At 42.7% G+C, this 25,444-nt stretch overlaps 1 protein-coding gene across 1 annotated transcript in view; it reads right to left on the bottom strand.

Moving 5' to 3' along the window:
• COG6 (component of oligomeric golgi complex 6) overlaps positions 1 to 25,444 on the bottom strand; it is a 156,871-nt gene that overhangs the window by 23,601 nt on the left and 107,826 nt on the right. The window contains exons 14-18 of the mRNA XM_073583272.1: positions 7,841 to 7,972; positions 6,545 to 6,712; positions 5,038 to 5,145; positions 4,170 to 4,223; positions 717 to 796 (exon numbers count right to left, since the gene is read on the bottom strand). Coding sequence (XP_073439373.1) covers positions 717 to 796; positions 4,170 to 4,223; positions 5,038 to 5,145; positions 6,545 to 6,712; positions 7,841 to 7,972 — 542 coding nt within the window. The remainder of the gene's footprint in view (positions 1 to 716; positions 797 to 4,169; positions 4,224 to 5,037; positions 5,146 to 6,544; positions 6,713 to 7,840; positions 7,973 to 25,444) is intronic.

Below are 25,444 nucleotides of genomic sequence, written 5' to 3'. Positions count from 1 at the left end.
GGTCGTTTAATGATGTGTTTAGACAGGTCGCCCAGAATGCTATGAGCACAGAATGATCCTTCTGTGCCTACATAGTATCACATTGTCGGCAGCACAGCACCAGGTTACACAGGACAATGTGCTGCCGAGAACGCGGATTTTAAAGCCAGCATGAAAGATCCAAGCACCTCATAATTTGTTGGGTGATTGCCGGCCTGTTTATACAAGCCAATACTCAGAGAAAGGGTATTCTAATGAAAGATTGTTCCTGAATATTAATGTTCATTTAAAGGGACCTTAACACAAGACACTTCTATTATGCTACATATGCACTCATTACATCTCACGAGGGTGTGCATGTGGACTCTACAATTTATACATATGGCTTCATCGTCATCACTTACGTTATCATTATTTGCTTTTTTTGGTATTTCTCCCTCTGGTATGGTTACCTACAATGGGCAGGTGTGGAGCGGGGGGTTGATCCTGTTATTAGGCTTGCACCAATGTCATCCACACTTTTTTCCTTCGCTCTCTCCATTTTGTAGTCAATAATTCTACATTTTAGGGTATAAGTTTATTTCATTTTGGCTCAATAAAGAACACTTATTTTTGTTACATGTTGTGGATGATTTTTTTTTCCTTTTTGTTTGGAAGTATATCCATATTCGTCGGCAGCATTTTCATTTTAACCTTATAAATTTGAATAATAATGTATGAAGTGAAATGTCACTTACTTTACGGTGGCACTTAGGAAGAAATTCAGCTGTGGCATTTGCAGATTGTCAGGGCCCGCCAAATACCGATCGAACTGAACCTAAGGACAAGAAATACTGTAAGTGGAAAGCTACCGATTGCTTACACTGCAGCACGTTTCGGCAAAATGTAGAAAATTTTTCTTAAAAAGAACCTGCACGGAATGACTGTTCAAACCAAGCACAGAGCAACCTTGGCGCGGCCGTTCGGTTCAGTGGACCGTTCCAACTGCTTGTTTTCCATCTATCTCCGTCCTTCCATGGCTCTATAAAACCAGGGCTGTCAATCAAAGAACACGAGTGCCGATAAATGGAATACAAGTAGGTGTGATGGTGCACTCAACTGATTGGCCGTGCTATGAAGCATCGAGTGCCTGTGCTTGGTTTGAACAGTCATTCAGTGCTAACAAACTACCTTTAAAGCATATCAACACTTTCACAAAAAGGACTAAATTGCAGGACTCTGGACTCGAGCGGCCAGGCACCAGTGCAGTAGATTTTATAAAAAGCATCGCAAGGAATAAGTCAGCAATGGAATCAAGGTCTTTGCCACCCTGGGAGATTTCTTATAAGACAAGGTGAATGACCCCAAGAAGATCCAGTTCTGGGAAGCGGTGTCTGACTCCAGGAATTTAAGGAGATTAGATAAACCCCTTTACGTGCCCCGGGCAGAACTCCTTCCTAGAAATTGACATAGTTCACAGCCCCAGCTTTCTTCTCGCCTCCCTGTGCTTGATCCTTCATAGGCGGAGGGTGACAATTACAGACGCAGCAGACGAGAGGCTGGCGGTTACCACTACAGAAGCGACATATGGCGCTGGCACCGGCTCCTGCGTCTAGACAGTATGTATATCCTTCTATGTCAGGGAGAGACGGTCACGGTCCAGCCACATCTGCCTCGCCAGAGACAAACTTAGAAACAGAGCCTATAAAAGTCACAGTGTCACATCTGTACACCCCACCCACATCTCCAACTATTACCGAGGACTGAGGGGCATTAATAATAGCTGGCAGGCATCTTGCGAGGAGGTGGCTGCCCATACAATGCCGCCATTTATATCCTGGTATACTAATCATTATGCTGTGGTTATAGAATATGTCCCCTGCTAAATATACCAGGATCCAAAATAGTCACACAAAGGTGAAATAAAGTTCATACAAATTATAACCTCACAAAATGAGCAAATTCAATAACACCAAGCCTACAATGAATGCCAAGCAGGTCGCCATGTCAGTAACTATTCTATATTCGGTGTTATTAAATGGTAAGGCTGTGCTCACACGTAGCATTTTTTCGCGTTTTTTTTCACGGATTTGCCAAAAAATCCGCTCAAAAACCGCTTAAAATAAGCTTCCCATTCATTTCTATGCATTTTGCACTTTTTGTGCATATTGATGCGTTTTTTACCGAGAAAAAATGGCTTCGCGGTAAAAAAAAACTCAGCATGCTCATTAATTTCGCGGAAAATTCCATGTTTCTAGCTATTTTCTACGGGTCTAGAAACCCATAAAACGCGCGTTTTCTGGGAAGGGAGTCCGATTTTTATGCAGAAATTTCTGCATACGTGTGCACACAGCCTTACCCTCTTTTTGACGGTACGTACGGTTGATAGATGGGGGTGGGGTCCCGAGAGCCCCACAATCGCTCCAACCGTCGGACAGAAGCGCTTATAGAGAATCACCCACCAAGTATTTGCTGCCCCACTGGAGACCAGCATGATGTAGGGGCAGAGACCCCAATGGCAGCACTGGGTCCCTAACTGGGCTGCAGTTGTAGTAAACCACCGTTTCATCTGCTGCAGCTCTGCTAGTTCTCTCAATGATGAGCTCCTGATATTCTTGAGCTCTGGCTATTGGGAGGACTACCAAAGCTTCAGAAAATAAAACAGTGATCATCAAGTCTGCAGCAAGGAGCCCAGTAACTGACACAATGTTATAATCAGGGTTTTCTATTCCTATTTTATTTTGCCAATATCTTGGGTAGAATAAATCTGTTTCCAATTAACTTATGCTCAAAAGTGGGCAGTAGGGATGTGGGGGCTAAACTCAAAGTCTGTTCACCGCTCTGCACGCACTACAGAATTCGCTTCTTGGTTTGCAAGATCGGTGGAGGTTACAGAACTAGAGCCGATCGACGGTAAATAACGGGGCCTACAACTTTGTAAATGATTTCAAAGTTTAGGTTCACTTTAACAGCATAGACAGGTCATTTCTTGCTATAATGATCATAAGCAAAGTGACTAGTCATTATTTGGGGACACTGTGGCGGTCACTGTTTTTGGAGGGCATTGTGGTTGTCACAGCTATGGGGACAATGCATCACTGAGCAGGGTGCCAGAAGGGGGTGCATGCCACAGGGATACTCTGTCTGGTGATCTTTGCCACCTTTCAGACTGCACAATTTCCAAGAACTGCAATAAATCTTGAAGGGATTGTCGAGTCATAATAAACTGATGACTCATTTAAAGGAAAGGTCATCAATGTCAGTTTGTTAAGGGGAAGACACCACCTATGATCAGCTTTTACAAGCTCCAGCTGGATGTAAACAGGTGGAACGAAACTGAACAGTGCAGCAACAATCAATGTGTAGTTGCCGCTGCAGAGTACTGAAGAACAGCTCTTGTTTTTGGCAACGGAGCCATTGTCTAAGCAGCTCAGAAGCATCAGGGAGAGGCCACTGTACACTGAATGTTCCTGTGTTTTACATCTCTATTCCATTTATTTACATTCAGCTGCAGCCGGGACTTGTTTCAACTAATCTGTGGGGGTGCCAGAAGTTTGTCCTCGGCAATCCAATATTGATGACCTGTCGTATGGATCCGTCATCAATATATTATGAATGGACAACCCCTTTAAGGCTTTCTGCACCTGTTGGGAAAATGTAAAACCTGATATAAGGACCTGGGACCAAAGATTATTTTGCACCACAGGTCTAGATATGCAAATAGACTCTTCGGGGAAGTCAAGCCAGACTCTGCAACTGCAGACACTGGTTACAGCATGTTTGCCCCTCATCAGTACAAAGAAGGAGGTCTGATTTAACTGCATGACAGGCCTCTAACAGGGGATCTTAGGAGTAACATTTCTTCTTGTGGTGAGGAGCACAGACAAATCAGACATCCTGCTTTGTACTGATGAGGGAAAAACACGTGTCTGGTTCGGCATCTTATCCCAAGGCATGGGCAAGGCTTGTTAAAAGGGTAGATAATGACTTTTAGGATTACCCCCCAATAGGTGGCACTAGAGTTCAAGTTCTCTTCCACGCCAGAGATGCTATTTAAAAATGTAAAATCCCAGAGAAGCATTGCATGGCCTTTAAGTCTCCTCACAGCAACATAGTTTTCTCCACAACAGGAAACACTGCCACAAGACTGGTCACATTTACATTATACATACATATCTGGGTAACAAAACATTAACCGTGCAGTGCTTTACCATTGCTGCCTTCAGTGAGACTGCATCCATACTGGGCAAGTTTGACAGTGGCCCCTGCAAGAGAATAAAATGTAGTAAAAGATGTTAAGACAAGCAGGTCATCAATGCAAATCCTATATTAAAAGGGCTCGTTTCAATCACGTACACACTGTATATGTCAATGGGAGAAAATATCATTAAGGTGTCACCTTACCTTCCAGAACGTATGTTAGTCTAGTTTGGCAAGTTGTAGGGATGCAAGACTTGAAGTTCAGCACTTTAGAATGATGGCTGACAAATGCAATGTTGACTTTTGTCTCTTTTTACAATTGTCAGAATTCTATAAAGAAATCATCTGTGTGCGTCCGGGGCTCAGCCTTCTACACACCTCCTTCTCATCACTTTGCTATGTGTGACTAAGACACTGGATGACTGGATGAAGTAGACACCTCCCTCCAGTGACCAGTCTGCACCATGACTAAGAATGCATGGCTTCATTGGCCATTGGCAGAATATTAGCCCCTTCTTTTCACTGAAGGATTTTTACAAGACTTACTGTTTCAGAACGGTGCAGATGTTGCACGCTAACAAATATGGAGGAGGCACATTATATGGGCTAGTCTTATATATTATATGGGCTAGTCATATTATACGGGCTAGTCTCATATTGTACAATAAAAAGAGTTACAAAACAACAAAAAGAGTTACAAGTTTTGTTTTCTTTCTAAGTGCAGGTTCATAGAAAAAAAAAACACATGTCAACTAGGTGGGTTAGCGCATGGTGATGGTAGAAGTGTGTGGTGTTAAAATCAAACCCGATCTGGTATTTCCACTATGCTCTTCATACAGGAACACTGGATTTTTAGATGTGATAGGATCTATATCTCACCTGCTCGGGCCTGTGCTGCTGCAGGCAACTGTATATTTGGCTTAATCCCGCTCTGGTCAATACATAAGAGGCTTGTTCATTAATTAGAGTGTCCAAATGTGCATCAATCTATAAAAGGGAAAAATAAAACATGATACTACCGTCTCAATACCACTGTATGGGTTAATGGTAAGTCTATGGGTCCGCACAGAGAAAGGAAGGGAAATCCACATTCGAAACCTCAATCAGTAATATTAGAATATAAGCAGACTGCGGAGCAGGAGGTGATATGACTGTGTCTACCATTATTTATTTTTTTAACAGTTATAAATGATTATTCCAATCTCAGTAAGCAATGGCTCATTGATAGGATTTACCATCAGTGGGATCCTTTATAGTTTTATCTTGGAAAGTACCCTTCAGCCATCCAGTTATGCAGATGTCTGCAGCCGATCCCTCTCCCTGGAGTAAAGCTGTGTGTTACACAGCGGATGTATCCGGTGGGTGGGGTAAAGCCGTCCAGGAAAAGACTAAAAGGGCACAGCAGTAAATCAACTGGATGAATGTAGAGGCCCAGAGGTCAGTTTCCCACTAATCATGAAGCGATGGCATAGTCTAGCAATATACTACCACTTTATAAGATGGGAATACCCCTTTAAAAAAGCTTTAAATAGGAGTCACATTCTCAAAAGCATATTATATACATTTAAATCAACATCAAAGTTGAGAGAAACCTGCAGATATTGGTGGCATTGGCCAAAAATGTAATAATGTCTGCAGCTCTCATGATCGCCGACAAATATCAGTGACCAGAAGGATCGAACAGGTTGAAATGTAAAGGGATAAACCAGGACTGCTAGATACTGGATGTATAAACCCAAAAGGGGATTAGGCTTAGCTACTCAAATGAGCAATCAGCCAGCCCCTAACACACAGCACTGAGGAAACTGTACTGTGCCAAGCTTTGACGAAACAGGGAAAAATCGATGGAGATTTGCTACTACAAGTGTATTAGTAAGTCGAATACAATTACAACATGAACACATGTAAAGGGGGATCTACCACTAGAATTTTACCATACAAACTACATACATTATAAAATAGAAGATCACGGACCTGATGAGGCCGTTATGCTTCCTTTGGGTTATAGAGCCCTTCTGATATGGATTTTAAGATAATAAAATGAGCTAAAGAGTGAAAGAGGTCATGAGTCCCTACCCACTCACCCAACCTACCTGACAGCTGCAGGTAGTACTGAGTACTCTAAGATTTCAGCAGGGAGGAGGGACACTGAGGGGCTGTCAATCAGATGGCGGAAATTGAGTTAAATTTTCAAACAGTGTTATGAAGCCAATCTGGCATATGTGGATAAGTCTATAAAGGTCTATGAAGGTGTCTCTTCCATACAAATGACTATGTGAATAGAAACATTTTTCCTTCCTTAAAGCTCTATATTAGAGTGGAGAAGAGAAGCAACAAAACTCAGCTGTAGTAAAAAAAAAAAGGAATATACTGGAGACAGACTTGCCTGGAATTGCAGCATCTCAAGACGCTTGTCAGTGAACTCAAATAGAGCTAATGTCGTCTTCATCACATAAAGACAATTGACCATGTATGTGGCCATGTCAGCTGTGCCCAAATTACTGGCAGAGACCGTACACATCTGTAGCAAGGGATCCAGGACACAGGACAAAACCTAAAGAAATAGATCAGAACACAGGGTACAGAACATCATGTTAACCTCCCTTGAAAATAAAGGAAATTATTTCTAATTACACTGGAGCACATTGTGTTTGCTCCCGTGAACCATGGACAGTCTAAACTAATCACAAGACTTACATATGTATCCTACATTACTATGTAACCCCATGGAAGGGTCACATAAAGCAGAAAATGCCAAGCAAGCAGGCCAAAATAGAAATCTACATGAAGCCTCAACATTACTTATCCAGCAGGCAGAACACACGTCCTAAAAACACCATAACATGGCAATGACATTTCTTATGAAGCTGCCCCAATTGTTATGGGCTCATAATGAGGAAAGGTGTTCCCCACAACAAATACATATCCACATTCTACAAAACTATTGGATAATATTAGATTACTGTAGGTGCTGTGATCACCGATATGGACTTTCCAGTTTATTCTTACCAGCACCCTAATGCTACAACTTTTTGGGAGTAACGTAAACGGCCGTATCTCCTCCCCAGAAGATTGCTAGAGACCTGACCACTGGCCCCCAGTGATCTCAATAATAGAGCTACCACCATATCCTCCGTGTGAATGAAGCAGTAGTTTGCACGGTCTATAGAAGACGAGGTGAAGCATGTAGACTACTGCTGTATTAACAGGGGGATCGATGGGAAACAGTCAGACCCCTACCCATCATACATTTATCACCCATTCTGTGGATTGATAAATATTGATCGTGGGTGACTCCTTTAACTTTTTTTTTTTATTGCGAGGGAATTAAAATCTGTCCTGATCACGTGATGGACAGCATGACTCATTACAGGGCACAGCTGCTCTCTGTGAGTACAATTACACCCCCTATAAATCCCCCAACGTGTGCCAAGCATGGGCGCAGAGAAGATAGCCCTTTCTAGGTGTGAGTCCCGTTGCGTCAAAAGACAAAGCACACAGTCCATGTGTCTCTGAGCTGTCACAAAGAATAGATCACGATTCTTTTCAGAGCTGCTGACTTGCTAAAAGGAAACGTGACTACACAGAACAAGAAAGAACTTTATTTTTATGGTTTGTTCAAGCCCTGTACGCACATTGTGATCCTGATAGTGACAGATGTAATACACAATCGCTCACATACCTGCACAAAGTCAGCTTGTCTGGCATCGAGGGGAACAACTGAGGAGTCATGAGAGACCAGAACTTCACGCAGAAGAGCGAGGGTCTGATTTAATGCAGAACTTGGTCCAAGATCCACAGGAGGCAGCTCCACCTAAATGACAGGATCCTGGTTAGAAATACCTTCATAACGACATGATCTCAATAAACTAATACACAGTTATCACTGCTCCAGTGCCCACACACCTAGATCGGAAATAATATATATGGCATCAAAATCAAAGGTGTTAGAAATGATTTACTGAAGGGTTTTCCTTTCCTCAATTCTGAGATTTTGTGATATTTTATGTTGTCTGTTCAAACCGTTAAATTTTACTTTTTTCGGAAACAATCTACATAGTGATCCAGAATTTGGCTTTCGCCAGCTTGTCCTCCTTTTTTTGTTTTCAGTTTTGATGTGTGTTGCATATTAGCATGTGAGGTTATATCTGAATGGTCAGAAAAGAATTCTTTGAGCCATAATCTGCTAAAGAATTCCTCAACATCACCACAGAGCTGAGCCGTATCAAGTTGTTTCGTACAGCAGAATGTTAGACCCGTCGATGGAACAGTCATTACCACTGTGCAAGGTTCATACTGAGAAAGGTTCACAACAGAGGATGACCCTGTCAAAGGGTTGTGTCAATTGGGTTGATTTTCGGCCACACTGACACCTGCTCTCCTCACGAATCAGGAAGTCCTGTAATCTTTCTTTGATTAGCTTTAATTAGACAAGAATCTGGTTCTTAGGCTGGGATCACACACAGCGACATACGGCCGAGTCTCGCATGTTAAAACCAAGCTCTGGTGCTGGCACTCTGGAGCGGAGCGTGCAGCCACACAGCAATACATGGAGCTGCACGCTCCGCTCCGGAGTGCCGGTGCCAGAGCTTGGTTTTAACATGCGAGACTCGACCGTATCTCGCTGTGTGTGATCCCGGCCTTATAGTCTGTCCTGGAGAGAATGTATCTAATTTTCGATGGTTGACATTTTGCTGTGGAAAAATTCAATGAGGTGATTCCAGAGTCTCTCAGATGATTTGTTCCAAGGTTTCCGTGAAAAAATGAGTTTTGTAGGTATAACGAGCCGGATTCCCTATCATGAGTAGAGATGAGCGAATTTTTCAATATTCGGCTCGGATTATGATCGCCGAATTTGCAATATTCGCCGATGAATTCGTCAAATGTTCGCTGAACATAACCGAACGTCATTCACGTTAATGGGAGGCAAAAACAAACGCATGCACAACACCTTATAAAGGCCCCTAATGCTGCCAAAACACATCAAATGAGGAACAGACACCAGGAAAGTGGTCTCAATTCACCCACAGTACAAATAGCAGCATGGCACTGAAGCAATCAGTCAGGCATGAGGCATCGGGGTCTGGGACAGCATTTACAGCTGTCTATTGAATGTCACAGTAAGATGAGGTGGGGTGAGGGATAGGAGTAGGCCTTCTTTGCTGGGAGCCCTGATACCACATGCAACACGTCTACCTGCTTGCATGCTGAACCACACTCAGGTGGCACAAATATCAAATTCTGTAGACTATCATTGTCAGAAAAACTTAAGGATAGTAACAAGGGTAGTTGAGTCAAAGGAAGTGGAGGCCTGGACAACTAACCAGGAGTGTTCACATTTAAACAAATGAGGGCCATACACCACAGAGGTGGAATCAATTTCATGAGACTAGAAATGGTATAATAGGGACCAATAGGTCTTCCACTACACATAATCCAACAGATGGACACCCAACCAGGAGTGTTCACATTTACAAAAATTAGTGGCAGACACCACAAAAATGGCATCAATTTCACTACAGTATAGATAGCATAATAGGGACCGACAGGTCTTCCACTTCACCCAATCAAGCAGATGAACACCCAACCAGAAGTGTTCACATTTAAATGAATGAGGGCCTTACACCACAGAAGTGGCATTAATTTCACGAGAGTAGAAATAGTATAATAGGGACAGAGACATCTTCCACTACAGCTAACCCAGCAGATGTAGACCAACCATGACTGCTCACATTTCCACAAATTAGTGTCAACATCAGCAACAGCCACAGAAGCGACACTAAAGATATCACAGAGTGCAGTTACGTGACGTTAATGCATCACACTAAAAAAATTCAATATCACCTAGTCTGTACAGTCTGTGATGGGGGTGCAAAAGACCTTGGAGATCCATGACTTGTTCATCTTGATGAAAGTTAGGCAGTCTACACTTTCAGGGGACAGCCGGCTACGCTTATCATTTAGGACACCACCAGCAGCGCTAGGGATACGTGCTGAGAGAACGCTGTCTACCAGGCACGATAAAACTTCCAAGGCGGGTGAGGCGAGCTCAGGCCACTCATCCATTTTGGAAGACCAAAATGTGAAAAGGTCCAAACCCTCCCTGATGGTATGTATATTCGGTTCTAGATATCCCTGCACCATCCTCTCCATTCATTCACCACGTGTAAGACTTGGACTCTGTTGTGCTGGTGTATGAGTTGGTCTAAAAAATTGTCAAAGCACTCACAGAAATTGCTTCTTCCACTTCCACCACCACTGCTGCTAATGTTTTTGCGTTGACAAATTGACGTGCTAGAGGTTGGAAGTCTACAGTTGTGATGCGAACTGTGTGCTTCATTGCTGACTTGGGGAAAAGCTCTCTTAAGGTTGTGTAAAAGTGTGTTTCGATACGCCAGCATTCGCTGGTCCCTTACCAGGGTGGGAAGCATCTGGCAAAATTTGGTTTTATAACTTGGATCTAAGAGTGGCAACCTAGTAGTCAGCAGTATTCTTAATCATAACTATGCAGGTATCTTGTTGTCAGGTAGTGCAGCAAGGAGGCACTCATATGCCAGGCTGTACCATGAGGTCCAAGCCCATAATGTGTTGGTGGCTGGGTAACATTGAGGCTCGTTTCTTCCCTCCCGCCAACCACTAACAGAGAGGGGAGGATTTTCCTCTTCATCTGACAGTTGCTCGCCCATCACCTCTTCCTCCTCCATTTGTTCCTCGGAACTTGCACCTTCGATAACAGTTTTTCTGTTATCACCAGCCCGCCAAGATCGCAGTAATCCACCCTCCCCTGGCACCTGCCGGTGCAATGACAGTCTTGAACTTAGAGACAATGTAAACCCTTCCGCATCCTCCTATGCTTCCTCCTCCTCTTCTGGGACCACCATCTCCGTCTTAAGGCTATTCAAAGTCTGCTCCAGCAAAGCATGTAGATGACTGGAACAGTGATGCTGATGACGGTGTCATCAGCGTTAACCATCTTAGCAGCCATTTCGAAAATGTGCAGAAAAGTGCAGAGGTCCTTAATCTGTGCCCACTCTGTAAACGCGATATGCACCACGTCCGTACTGCATTGGCCCAGGCTATACGACATGACATACTGCGTCAGGGCTTGCTGCCACAGTTGCTGCAACATGTGCAGAGTGGAATTCCACCAGAGGTTCAGATGTAGATGTTACAGTGGATTGAGAAACTTGTGGTGTGCTCGTTCTCGGAGATTGGTCAAAAACAGCAGGCATGTCCGCTTTCATTACAGCTGACGGCAGGCTCTCATTCAGTGTGACTAGAGCGGGTAAAGAACCCGAGGTTCTGCAGTCGAAGACCTGTTTCTCAATAGTTAGCAAGGTGACAAAGGCGGAGGAAGAAGGCGCAGATGCAATTGATGGGGTGGCTAATGGTTGTTGAGGTCCGCTGGTCCGCATTTTTGCACAGTGGGATTCCCACAGTAAAGCATGTTGATTGCGCATGTGAAGGTTCATATATGTAGAAGTCAAATTATTGCACTTTTTTACCTCGACTCAGTTTTTGTTTTTTTTTTGCAAAGTAGGTAGATTACGTGAGTTGGCTCATCCTTTGCAGCATCAAAAAAGGCCCAAGCTAGGCATCCCTTGCCACCCCTGAGAGCTGCAGACCCACAGACGCTGCTGGTCACAGGCACAGTTGTGGCTGAGGATGCATTGCGCGTACAGTCAGGTGAACGGTTGGAGAGTTGGGACATGGGGGGAAGCAAGGGGAATTTGGGTGCCACCTCTGTGGACTGTACTGGGTATGATGTTGAGGTGGAGGAAGAGGAGGAAAGGCCCTTTGAAGCTGCGATTGCCATCCACTCGAGTGCATGCTCTTTCTGGGCATCATCGACAAGGCGTACCGCTGTGCATTGGCCAAACAAAGGTAGTGGTGTAGCCTGACCAGTAACAGAAGTTGTCAGTTGTCTTTGCATTGGACGTGACGTTGCTTCACTAATGCTTCCACAAACATTACCACCTACCCCACGTACACCTTGAACACAAAGTCTAACTCCCCTTCCATCACGGCCTCACTTTTTCCCCCCCCAAGTCATGTTGCTCAGATAGTATGGTAGGAGCACAGTATTAGCAACAAAAAATTATATTTTAAACTCTGCACCACCTCTGCAAACAGCTGAATTTCAGCGATAGTAAATTCCAAGTTGAAATTTGGCATGCTGTATCGTGTTAGTCACAGAAAAAAAAGAATTGAGTGTGGATGAGCCCTGTATGACAAAGAAGTTATGCTTCAAACAATTTGAAAGTCAGGTCCCTTACTGTATGACACTAGGAACAGAAAAAATTTTTGTGGTCTATGGATCAGGCCTCTACAGCTTAATTTCAACCCAACAAAATGACAAAGTGTGATATGGTGGGTTGTCTAACTTTTTGCAACTGAAAAATTATAATTTTTTTTTAATGAGCCTTAGGTCTGCAGACAGGTTCATATCAAAGCCACAAAATGACAACGTGGGATACAGCAGGTTGCTTCACATTTAGCAACAGAAAAAATTATGACAAGGTTGGATACAGGTTTTTTCGTATTTGGCTAGTGAAAAAAATATTAGAATGCTATACTTGTGCATGGAGCATAGTAGAAGCTCTGCACAACACACATTTAGGACATGGGTTTTGCTGGCTTTGTCTGTGGACCTCAGTAACAGCCATAAAAAAAGTGATGGTAGGTAAATTTAACAGCCACACTGGACACTAGCTACCTACATTATCTGACTGATATATAACCGCCCCAGCTAAATCTTGCTGCTAATAGTGCCAGGATCAGGAGCAGCCTCTCTGCGCGCTGTCACAGTGTCAAAATTGCGCTAAAACAAGATGTCCGCTATTTATATGGAGAGGGACATGTGATTTCAGCAGACAATGACACGAGCTGTTGTGTCAGGACATTGTGGGTGTTTCCTGTGCCCTAATTGGCTAGCCGCAATGTGCACATATAAAGTTAGGGGGGGGGGGATAACTTTTAACAAGAACGCCGCGCTTCTGAGCTCTGCAAACCCCCTCCCCTCATCAAACACGTGCCAAACGCTCATGATACACACCATTATTGCTGCTAAAGTGATGAAAATACTTTTGCGGCAACGCAAATATTTTCTCGTGTTTTTGTTGAATGTTACCGAGTTATTCCGATTTTATAAAATTTTGCTCGTGTTTCCTATCACGAATCCGAATGACCATATCCGTGACGAATTTATGTTTGGCGATCGTTTTCTGAACAAATTCGCTCATCACTAATCTTTGGTGATTCAATTTTACTTTTTCCATCGATATAAAAAGAAGAAGATGTCGCTGTTCAGTTGTGCCAGGTTCATCAGAGGATTTTTAGGCTGGTTGCCCACGTTGCGTTTAAGCGTTTTTGCCGTGATTTTCGGCGCGAAAAGGCTTAAAAAACTCATACTGAACGCATCCCATGTATTCCTATGGCATTCTGCACATGCTGTGCTAATTCTGCGTTTTTTTCCACGGCGGAATCGCATCACGGAAAAAAACGCAGCATGCTCATTCTTTGTGCGGAATCGCCACGATTCTGCAAAGAATTGCCGCGATTCCGCACCCATAGGAATGTATGAGATCCGCTTACTTGCCGCATGTGGCTATGCCCACCATGCGCAAAGTGAGCGTCTCATGTGCGGATGGTACCCACGGTCCGGAGGAGAGGAGACTGTCCTTCGGGATGTGGGTACCATATCCCTGTAAAAAAAAAAAAAAAGAATAAAAAAATCGGGTTATATTCACCTTCCTGGGTCCCGCGCAGGCTTCCCGGGCCTAAGCGATGTTCGCGTTCCCAGTAATGCCTTGCGGCAGCGGCATGGGCCTGTGATGACGTGAGTCACGCGAGACCGCTACAGTATCGCGAGACCTCGTCATCAAAGGTCTCGCGATACTTTAGCGGTCTCGCGTGACTTCACGTCATCACAGGCCCATGCCGCTACCGCAAGGCATTACTGGGAACGGAAGCATCGCTGAGGCCCGGGAAGCCTGCGCAGGACGCCGGAAGGTGAATATAACCCGATTTTTTTTATTACTTTTTTTATTATTTTTAACATTATTTTACTACTGATGCTATATAGGCAGCCTCAATAGTAAAAAGTTGGTCACACTCGTCAAACACTATGTTTGACGAGTGTGACCAACCTGTCAATCACTTTCCAAGCGATGCTTCAAATCGCTTGAAAAGTGCTTGAATTCCGCACGCGAAAATCGTGGCAAAAACGCAAATATAACCGCGAAAAAATCACGCGGAAAAAAACGCGCATTTTATGGGAAGGTGTCCGGTTTTAAACGTTACGTGGGCACATAGCCTTAAGATCCATCTGTGGTCGGTACATTGAGTTGTCTTCCATTATTATGATGTACAATAACAAAAAAACGAACAAAATGATATTGTGGTACCGTGTTAGCCAGAAAAACCCATGTAAATGCTTTCATGCCACTTAAAAAAGATAAATGTTTTCTAGGAGTAATATCTTTATTGAATAACCAGACATATTACATTTGCCACTTTCAGAGCCTACAGGCTCCTTCTTCAGGCAAGAATGTAAATCCTTTCTCAAGTTCGCCCTCACAGTCCTCAACAGAAAATATTTTCAAGATTTCCTTAGTATAAACATTAGACTAATGGCGACTGAACACGCCACTATTGATGTTTTGGCCAACAGTCTAATGTGTATGGGAGCTCTGGTCGACTGATGGTCTGGAGAGATGTAGACCGCGAATGTATAATTTCAGGCTGCTGATCACATCGTTCTTATAGAAGTAAAACTATGTCAGCCAGCAGCTTCTCATTGAGAACACAGGAGTAATTGGATGAATTAGCGATCTACTATAAGGGGGAGAAGGCAGAGATAGCTGTCGGCTGAAGCACTGTTTGACAGTCATTTAATGTGTATGACAAGCTTAAGTAAATTCTCCCGCTAACTCTACATTCATTACAAAAAAAACTTAATTTTTATTACCGTGACTTATCTATAGGAAGCATCACCCCCATCCACAAAAGGTCCAATTGTAACATCTCTTAAAAGGGATTCCGTCAGTAGGATCAACCCTCCTATCCCTAAATAGGCATGTAGGTCATAGAAAGCGGATTTCAGTGATACCTTGATATCTGCGATCTGATATATTATATAAAAAAATTGTGGCTTCCTCTGGAATATATAAATGAGCTATGGTATATGGGCCAGACACAGATCTCCCGATACGCTGCAAATCTGAACTTTGTCTTATTACAAACATATTCGGAGAGCAGTTGTCCAAAATTAAGACTAACGGTTTCTACGAGTGACACTTTTATTGGCTGACCAGAAAAAAATATATCTGCACGTTTTCTGAGCACAGAGACAAGTTTCTAAATGAATGCCTGAGACAAGAGCACATTTATATACATTTTTCCGGCTAACACAGTACCACAATATCCATTCCTAGAAGTTTTATTGAACATCATATAGGAGCTCTAGATGAAAGACGCACAAGGAGACCTGCATCTACCTGGCATTTATGGAATATCTTATCAATGTGCCATATTGGTCCTAGATGGTAAACCCATTTAATCAGACTTATTAATAACTGTATTTTTTATATACAGAGCACTGGCTCATTGTGTTGCTGGCTCCTTGGTGTTCTCTGTGCTAATGCAATCTGTAATATAATTTCCTGTCCACTCTTAAAGTGCATCCTAATTGCTTAAGTGAAGCTTGGTCATCTGCCTCCCATCCAAAAATATTTTCGCAGCCAAGTCTAAATGGCACAAACATTCACAGATGCTGCTTCTATCTATCAAGTATTTTATTTCACCACAGTGCTGGATTCACAGTCACACAGCTCAGTACTGCTGTAAAATGCTCTGCATGCTACTGCTGCTTCTGAGAGCTTGCAACATAGAGACAGGAGAGAAGGACGTATATTGCATGTCATAACAGTAGTCTCCACCCACCAGCTCAGAGACAACTGTAAATTAGAGATAAAGCCTAAAGAGGGGACACTGTTGAATAATGCAAGAAAGAAATCATACATGGCTGCCCATTCATTATAGGATCCAATTCAAAGTACTTGTTCTCACCCACAAAGCTCTCCACATTGCAGCACCCCCCTACATCTTCTCCCTCATTTCTGTCTATCGCTGCACTCTGCAAACGACTTTCGACTAACCTCTGCACTAATCCGCACCTCCCACTCCCGACTCCAAAACTTCTCCTGTGCTGCGCCAATCCTCTGGAATGCTCTACCCCTAGAAATTAGGACTATCCACAACTTGCACAGTTTTAGTCGCTCCCTCAAAACACATTTGTTCAGAGCGGCCTATCACGTTCATTAATCAAAGTCATTCTATGTGTAAGTGTGCGTGTGTAGCCCATTCACTATCTCCACCCATCCTTCACTCCCTCAAGATGGCTGGACCATCATTGTACATACATCATTGTAAATACACCCCTGTACTTTGTATCCCCCCCACCTCATTGTAGATTGTAAGCTCTCACGAGCAGGGTCGTCTTATTTCGTCTTATTTTACTATAATTATTGTATTGTTAACGTTGTTACTTATGACTTGTGTTTTGAAACTGTTAAACTGTAAAGCGCTGCGGAATATGTTGGCGCTATATAAATAAAGATTATTATTATTATATAATGACCAGAAATAAAGTTTTCGCTCATGCACACAAACGCATTTTATTCCAAAGAGCCACCTAAAACTACTGGTACACTTTAACCCCTTCATGACCCAGCCTATTTTGACCTTAATGACCTGGCCATTTTTTGCAATTCTGACCAGTGTCCTTTTATGAGGTAATAACTCTGGAACGCTTCAACGCATCCTAGCGATTCTGAGATTGTTTTTTCGTGACATATTGGGCTTCATGTTAGTGGTAAATTTAGATCGATAATTTTTGCGTTTATTTGTGAAAAAAATCAGAAATTTGGCGAAAATTGTGAAAATTTCGCAATTTTCAAATTTTGAATTTTTATTCTGTTAAACTAGAGAGTTATGTGACACAAAATAGTTACTAAATAACATTTCCCACATGTCTACTTTACATCAGCACAATTTTGGAAGCAAAATATTTTTTTGTTAGGAAGTTATAAGGGTTAAAAGTTGACCAGCGATTTCTCATTTTTACAACAAAATTTACAAAACCATTTTTTTTAGGGACCACCTCACATTTGAAGTTACTTTGAGGGGTCTATATGGTAGAAAATACCCAAAAGTGACACCATTCTAAAAACTGCACCCCTCAAGCTACTCAAAACTACATTCAAGAAGATTATTAACCCTTTAGGTGTTTCACAGGAACTAAAGCAACATGGAAGGAAAAAAAGGACATTTTAATTTTTCCAACAAAAATTTTCTTTCAGCATCAATTTTTTCATTTTTCACATGGGCAACAGGATAAAATGGATCCTAAAATTTGTTGGGCAATTTCCCCTGAGTACACCGATACCTCATATGTGGTCAAAAACCACTGTTTGGGCGCACGGCAGGGCTCAGAAGGGAAGGAGCGCCATTTGACTTTTTGAATGGAAAATATGCTGGAATATTTAGCGCTTGCCATGTCGCGTTTGGAGAGTCGCTGTGTGCCTAAACACTGGAGCTCCCCCACAAGTGACCCCATTTTGGAAACTAGACCCCCCAAGGAACTTATCTAGATGCATAGTGATCACTTTGAACCCCCAGGTGCTTCTCAAATTGATCCGTAAAAAAAAAAAAAAGTACTTTTTTTCACAAAAATTATCTTTTAGCCTCAGTTTTTTCATTTTCACATGGGCAACAGGATAAAATGGATCTTAAAATTTGTTGGGCAATTTCTCCTGAGTACACCGATACCTCATATGTGGTCATAAACCACTGTTTGGGTGCACGGCAGGGCCCGGAAGGGAAGGAGCGCCATTTGACTTTTTGAATGGAAAATTAGCTCCAATCGTTATCGGACACCATGTCGCGTTTGGAGAGCCCCTGTGTACCTAAACATTGGAGCTCCCCCACAAGTGACACAATTTTGGAACCTAGACCCCTTAAGGAACTTATCTAGATGTGTAGTGAGCACTTTGAACCCCCAAGTGCTTCACAAAAGTTTATAACATAGAGCAGTGAAAATAAAAAATCATTTTTTTTCCTCAAAAATGATTTTTTAGCACGCTATTTTTTATTTTCACAAGGGTAACAGGAGAAATTGAACCAAAAAAGTTGTTGTCCAGATTGTCCTGAGTACGCTGGTACCCCATATGTGGGGGGGGGGCACTGTTTGGGTGCACGGCAGGGCGCAGAAGGGAATGAGCGCCATTTGACTTTTTGAAATGAAAATTAGCTCCAATCGTTAGCGGACACCATGTCGTGTTTGGAGAGCCCCTGTGTGGCTAAACTTTGGAGCTCCCCCACAAATGACCCCATTTTGGAAACTAGACCCCCTAAGGAACTTATCTAGATGCATAGTGAGCACTTTGAACCCCCAGGTGATTCACAGAAGTTTATAATGCAGAGCAGTGAAAATAAAAAATCTTTTTTTTTCCCTAAAAAAATTTTTTTTAGTTGGCAATTTTTTATTTTCACAAGGGTACTAGGATAAATTGGACCCCAAAAGTTGTTGTCCAGTTTGTCCTGAGTACGCTGGTACCCCATATGTGGGGGGGAACCACTGTTTGGGCACACGTTGGGGCTCAGCAGGGAAGTAGTGACATTTTGAAATGCTGACTTTGATGGAATGGTCTGCGGGCGTCATGTTACATTTGCTGAGCCCCTGTGTGCCTAAACAGTAGAAACCCCCCACAAGTGACCCCATTTTGGAAACTAGACCCCCCCAAGGAACTTATCTAGATGTGTGGTGAGCACCTTGAACCCCGAAGAGCTTCACAGAAGATTGTAACGCAGAGCCATGAAAATAAAAAATCTTTTTTTTTCCTCAAAAAATGAATTTTTAGCTCGCAATTTTTTATTTTCACCAGGGTAAAAGGAGAAATTGGACCCCAAAAGTTGTTGTCCAGTTTGCCCTGAGTATGCCGATACCCCATATGTGGGGAGGGACCATTGTTTGGGCACACGTCGGGGCTCGGAAGGGAAGTAGTGACGTTTTGAAATACCGACTTGATCGAATGGTCTGCGGGCATCATGTTACGTTTGCAGAGCCTCTGATGAGCCTAAACAGTGGAAACCCCCCACAAGTGACCCCATTTTGGAAACTAGACCACCAAGGAACTTATCTAGATGTGTGGTGAGCAGCACTTTGAACCCCCAAGTGCTTCACAGAAGTTTATAATGCAGAACCGTGAAAATAAAAAATCTTTTTTTTACTCAAAAAATGATTTTTTAGCCCGCAATTTTTTATTTTCACAAGGGTAACAGGAGAAATTGGACCCCAAAAGTTGTTGTCCAGTTTGTCCTGAGTACGCTGGTACCCCATATGTGGGGGGGAACCATTGTTTGGGCACACGTCAAGGCTCGGAATGGAAGTAGTGACGTTTTGAAATGCAGACTTTGATGGAATAGTCTGCGGTCGTCATTATGTTTGCAGAGCCCCTGATGTGCCTCAACAGTGGAAACCCCCCACAAGTGACCCCATTTTGGAAACTAGACCTTCCAAGGAACGTATGTAAGATGTGTTGTGAGCACTTTGAACCCCCAAGTGCTTCACAGAAGTTTATAATGCAGAGACGTGAAAATGAAAAAATCATTTTTTTCCACAAAAATAATTTTTTAGCCCCCAATTTTTTATTTTCCCAAGGGTAACACGAGAAATTAGTCCCCAAAAGTTGTTGTGCAATTTTTCCTGAGTACGCTGATACCTCATATGTTGGGGTAAACCACTGTTTGGGCACACGTCAGGGCTTGGAAGGGAGGGAGCACCGTTTGACTTTTTGAACGCAAAATTGGCTGGAATCAATGGTTGCACCATGTCGCGTTTGGCGACCCCCTGATGTGCCTAAACAGTGGAAACCCCTCAATTCTAACTCCAACCCTAACCCCAACACACCCCTAACCACAGCCCTAACCCTAACACATCCCTAACCACAAGCCTAACCCTAATTCCAACGCTAACCCTAATTCCAACCCTAACCCTAACCCTCTTTCCAACCCTAACCCTCTTTCCAACCCTAACCCTCTTTCCAATCCTAACCCTAACCCTCTTTCCAACCCTAACCCTCTTTCCAACCCTAACCCTCTTTCCAACCCTAACCCTCTTTCCAACCCTAACCCTCTTTCCAACCCTAACCCTCTTTCCAACCCTAACCCTCTTTCCAACCCTTACCCTCTTTCCAACCCTAACCCTCTTTCCAACCCTAACCCTAACCCTCTTTCCAACCCTAACCCTCTTTTCAACCCTAACCCTCTTTTCAACCCTAACCCTAACCCTCTTTTCAACCCTAACCCTAACCCTCTTTTCAACCCTAACCCTAATGGAAAAATAAAAATATTTTCTTTATTTTATTAGTGATGCCTACCTATGGGGGTGATAATCGGGGGGTTTATTTACTTTTTCTTTCATTTTGATCACTGTGAGAGTGATCAAAATGAAAGAATTGAATCTGCAGCCGGCAGATTCGGGCGGGCGCACTGCGCATGCGCCCGCCATTTTCTAAGATGGCGGCGCCCATGAACCGGACCCGCCGGACACCGGGAGCGACGGGGGGACTTAGAAGGTGCCGGGGGAGGTGAGATGGGGTGAGGGGGGGATCGGAAGCTGGCGGGGAGCGAAGGGAATGGGAGGGGGGCAGATCATGACAGCGGCGGCAGATCGCCGCTGTGGGGGGGGGTGGAATCGGTGTCTCCAGCCATGTCCGATGCTACAGCAGCATCGGCCATGGCTGGATTGTAATATTTCATCAATTTTCATTGATGAAATATTACTATCGCTCTGATTGGCTGTTTCACTTTTAACAGCCAATCAGAGCGATCGTAGCCACGTGGGGGCGAAGCCACGCCCCCTGTGGCGAAGAACAAAGCCCCCTGTATCTGCGGGTCGGCTGACCTTTCAGTGACCTAGGTCACCCGACCCGCAGGGGGGCTTTAAAGTCATGACGCCACATAGGCGTCATGAGTCGTTCTGGCACGACTTTTCATGACGCCTACGTGGCGTCAAAGGTCGTGAAGGGGTTAAGGCGATGTGCACAAGTTGCGTTTCTGTTGCATTTTCTCCGCTTGAATTTGTTGTGGAAAATACCCAGCATTTTACAGTATCAGCAAAGCGAATGAGATTCCTGAAAGGTCAATGAAATGTTGCTTATTTTATCCTTGCAGATTTACAGGGTTATTCCCATCTCTGAGATCCTAGTAATAGGTGTAACAATAATAACATTAGAAAATACCTCCAATAATTTGTAGGATAGTTTTTCTGATTCTCTATGTCTCTTTTGTCATTTGCAGGTATAGAAGGACCTTAGGCATCCATAGTTACGACCACTGATATAGTGTTAGGTTACTTAGCTAGTTGCTAGTGGTCATAACCATAAATACCCAAGGCCCTGCCATGCCCTGCACATGAGTAAAGAGATATAGCGAATCAGAAAAACTGTACTACATTCCTAATTGAAGGTATTTGCTAATAATAATAAACTACAACTACTACTACTGCTGCCGCCATCACCACCACCACATATAGGGATAGGGTCTTGGAGATGGGATTACCCCTCTAAATCGGCATCATGTAAATTCTTGCACCGTATTTCACCAACACTAATGAATGGGAAGAAAAAAAATAGCATGTCAAAAACTCGAGTATTTCATACAGCTTTTTTCCTGCCAACACATCAGGATTTTCAGCAGAATGTGATGAATGCGTGCACATACTCTAAATATCCTGATCTTTTAGGCTGAGTGCACACGGTGCGGATTCTCCTGCGGATTTTTCTGCGCAGATTTTGCTGAATCCGAAGGTAAAATGACCTGCGGATTTAGTGCAGTTTTAGTGCGGGTTTTAATGCGGATTTAGTGCAGTTTTTGCGCGGTTTTCCACCTGCTGATTTCTAGAATGGAGCAGGTGGAAAACTGCAGGAAATCCGCACAAAAGAAGTGACATGCTGCAGTTTTCAATGCGCAGCAAATCTGCACGGAAAAATCCGCACTATGTGCACAGCGGATTTTGAATTACATTGCCTTTAATGGTACTGTACATCACATGCAGTTCTGCTGCAAATCCGCAGGGCCAGATCCGCAGCAGAATCCGCACCGTGTGCACACAGCCCTAATAATTACTTCTGCATAAGAAAAGGTTGTCCAAAAGAACCTCTCAGAAGAAACACACTATAGACCTTTTTTCCTATTTGGAATATTTCCGTGGTATAGGATTTACTACTAGTGTTCAGAGCGCCTCATATTTGTAAGGTATATAACTACTCTAGCACTGTCTACAAATTAGTGATGGAAGATTTTATGAGATAATTGTACAACTCTGCATGTGATCGATTCACAGCGAGACGACAGGTGCAGAAGGAGGACACACGTGGGATGTGAGGGTGACGAGCTTTCACCGGCTATAGCACATTACACACATCTGCTGCACTGTTCTACCTTCCAACCATTAGCTCTAATAACCAGCTGAACACAAGTACGGCGGACACGTCGCCTTTCATGGATGAGAGGAGGTACAGGACCAAAACAACATGGACAATGCGGTAATGTGCCAAGAGGCCGCTTACACATGCCGCACACAGTATATACCAGCCGTTCAGCCACACTGGCCTGTTTAGAAAAGCAGAAAATCATTCCATGTGCACAGAACAATTGTTAATATGATCGTTCTGTGTATGTAGCACATGATAGGTATTGGCAGCACATTTCCTGTTTACACAAGAAAATGCGCTGCCTAGAACTACGATTTTAATGCCAGCATGAATGATTGAATGATCTAATCACCCAACTAACTAAAAGTTTGCTTGTTCGCGAGGCAATTTCCCCACCTATTTACACAAACCATTATTCAGGAACAAGCATTTATTGGAACAGTGTTCCTCAATTTATCAGGCCTTATTCAAGGTGCCTCCCCCCTCCACCCCAGTGAAAGCGATATTGATGCGAAACGCGCGTTGGGGGAATGTGGTTGCAGTCTAGGCAGGACTCACAAACAGAATGGGTAATTATTCTCCCTATTGATTGCATTTCCCAATATGCACAGCGCACAAAAAAAAAAAAATCCATATACTTTGTAACAGACATTGGATTACTGCTCCCTTATTGGATCATTTTCTTGCCACCAGTTTACTGTACATGGAGTAAAATCTGAATGTAGGGGTACCAGTTTACAAAAATGTCTCTTATAAATCTCCAACATTAGATTAAACTTCTTTGTTGTTCGCAGTTTACCACTATGTCCTGACCTATGCGCCAGACTTTTTTTTTTTCACCCATGGATCAAATAGAATTGTACCTATACAAATGTAATATTATTCATGCATTTTTAATTGTAAGTCTTTGTATTAATAAACCTTTATAATTTTAGTATACTTTGACTCTATTCCTCCTTGTTTAGCTTATTCAAGGTGCACTTACTGGTTCATTTTTATTTTATTTTTTAAAAAACCACAATTTTTAAAACTTTCCATTTGCCATTTTGGAGTGGGGATTTATTTTTCCACTTCTCGATGCAGACAACAACGGCAATGGAGCGTGTACTGTAAGTGACTCAATAACCATTAATGAAGGGTAATAAATGATCACTTACAGCAGTCTTTATATAGCCGAGCAGGAAGGCAAAACAGAAAACTCCAGGCTTTACCAAGCATGAGCATCGTGCAGGGGCCAGGTGAAAACATCATCATTCTTCAGCTTTAAATTAAGGTAAAAATACCCCTGAACACGGCAAATCCGACACCGGGAACAGATTGTTCAACGCACGATCAATACCAGTAATCTGGCGAGAAGCTCACTTTGTGCCATGTACGATCCCGACTAAATATACCTCAGTAAACGGACTGAAGGGGCGGCGCACACGAAAAGCAAAAATAGACCATTTCTTTGGCTTTCTTTACACAGCAAGGTATTAACCCCTTTAGAACCAGGCATCTTACCCTTAAATTTCCAGACATCTTTTTAAGTTTTTTGGCAGTTCAAGGTACCATTATTTTTTTTTCCCGTCGAAGCAGCTGTACGAGTTGTTTTCAGCAGTTCCACATTATTAAATGTGTGTAGTTTAATGTTTTACTACGTTTGCATAATAAATACTGTGTTGGCAAAAAAAATTTAAAAAAATAAAAAACGTGTTTTTTTTTTTGCGTTGCCATATTCAGAGAACCAGAAGTTAAACATCTGTCTGTGAATTGAGCTGTATGGGGGCTTATTGATTTATGGGACAAGCTGGAGCTTGCTAGTCCCATTATTTGGGAACGTGCGACCTTTTCATCACTTCTTATTAGATTTTTACTGAATAAAAAAAGAAAAAAAAAAACACAAATTTTTCGTTGGTTTTTGAATTTTGTTTTCCTTTTGGTGCTCGCTGTGAAGAAGCATTAAATGAAGATTTTTATGGTACAGGCTGTTGCAATCACAGTGATAAATAATTTATAACTTTTTACAAGGTTTACTACTTTTGCATGATAAACTTTATTTTACTCGATATATATTAAGAGACATCATGTTTGCTCATCGAGCCGTGTGATTGGATTATTTATGTGTTTTTCTTTTATATTAGGCGAAACAAATAAAAATGTTTTTTTACATTTTGCTTTTTGTCGCAATCACTGGTCAGAATAAAGAACGCCATCATATATTGCGCTGGATGCTACCGACGTGATATTACTATACGTGTCTTAGTAGTTTTAGATCAAATTACCATATTTTTTATTCTGAAATACTAAAAAGTAGGGTTTTTCTTTTTACATTTTTTAAGTACTAAATTAAAAAAAAAAAAAAAAAAAAAAAAGATGAAACCTGACATTAAGGCTAAGTGCACACACTGCAGATTCTTCTGCGGATTCATATCTGCGGAACCGCAGGTAAAATGACCTGCGGATTGGCCAGCGGTTTTGCCCTGCGGTTTGTCACCTGGACAATGGAATAGGTGGCAAACCGCAGCAGAATCCGCAGAAACAATTGACATGCTGCGGAAAAAAAACCGCAGCTTTTCCGCAGGTAAAAATCAGCAGCATGTGCACAGCAGAATGTTAATCCCATAGGATAACATGCTACTATACACTGGCTGCAGAACTGCTGCAGTTCTGCTGCGGTCAAAACTGCAGCAGAACCGCAGCAAAAACCGCAGTGTGTGCACATGGCCTTACTTGTCCCACAAATGTCATAGACAAAACACTGCATGTTCTATATTAGGGAATGAAGAGGCAGTGCTATTACGGGAAAA

The sequence above is a fragment of the Dendrobates tinctorius genome, unplaced genomic scaffold (assembly GCF_039654945.1).
Source record: "Dendrobates tinctorius isolate UK_male_01 unplaced genomic scaffold, ASM3965494v1 ptg000075l, whole genome shotgun sequence".
In the NCBI taxonomy this organism is placed as follows: Eukaryota; Metazoa; Chordata; class Amphibia; order Anura; family Dendrobatidae; genus Dendrobates; species Dendrobates tinctorius.
This window is presented reverse-complemented; position numbering and strand designations above follow the sequence as displayed.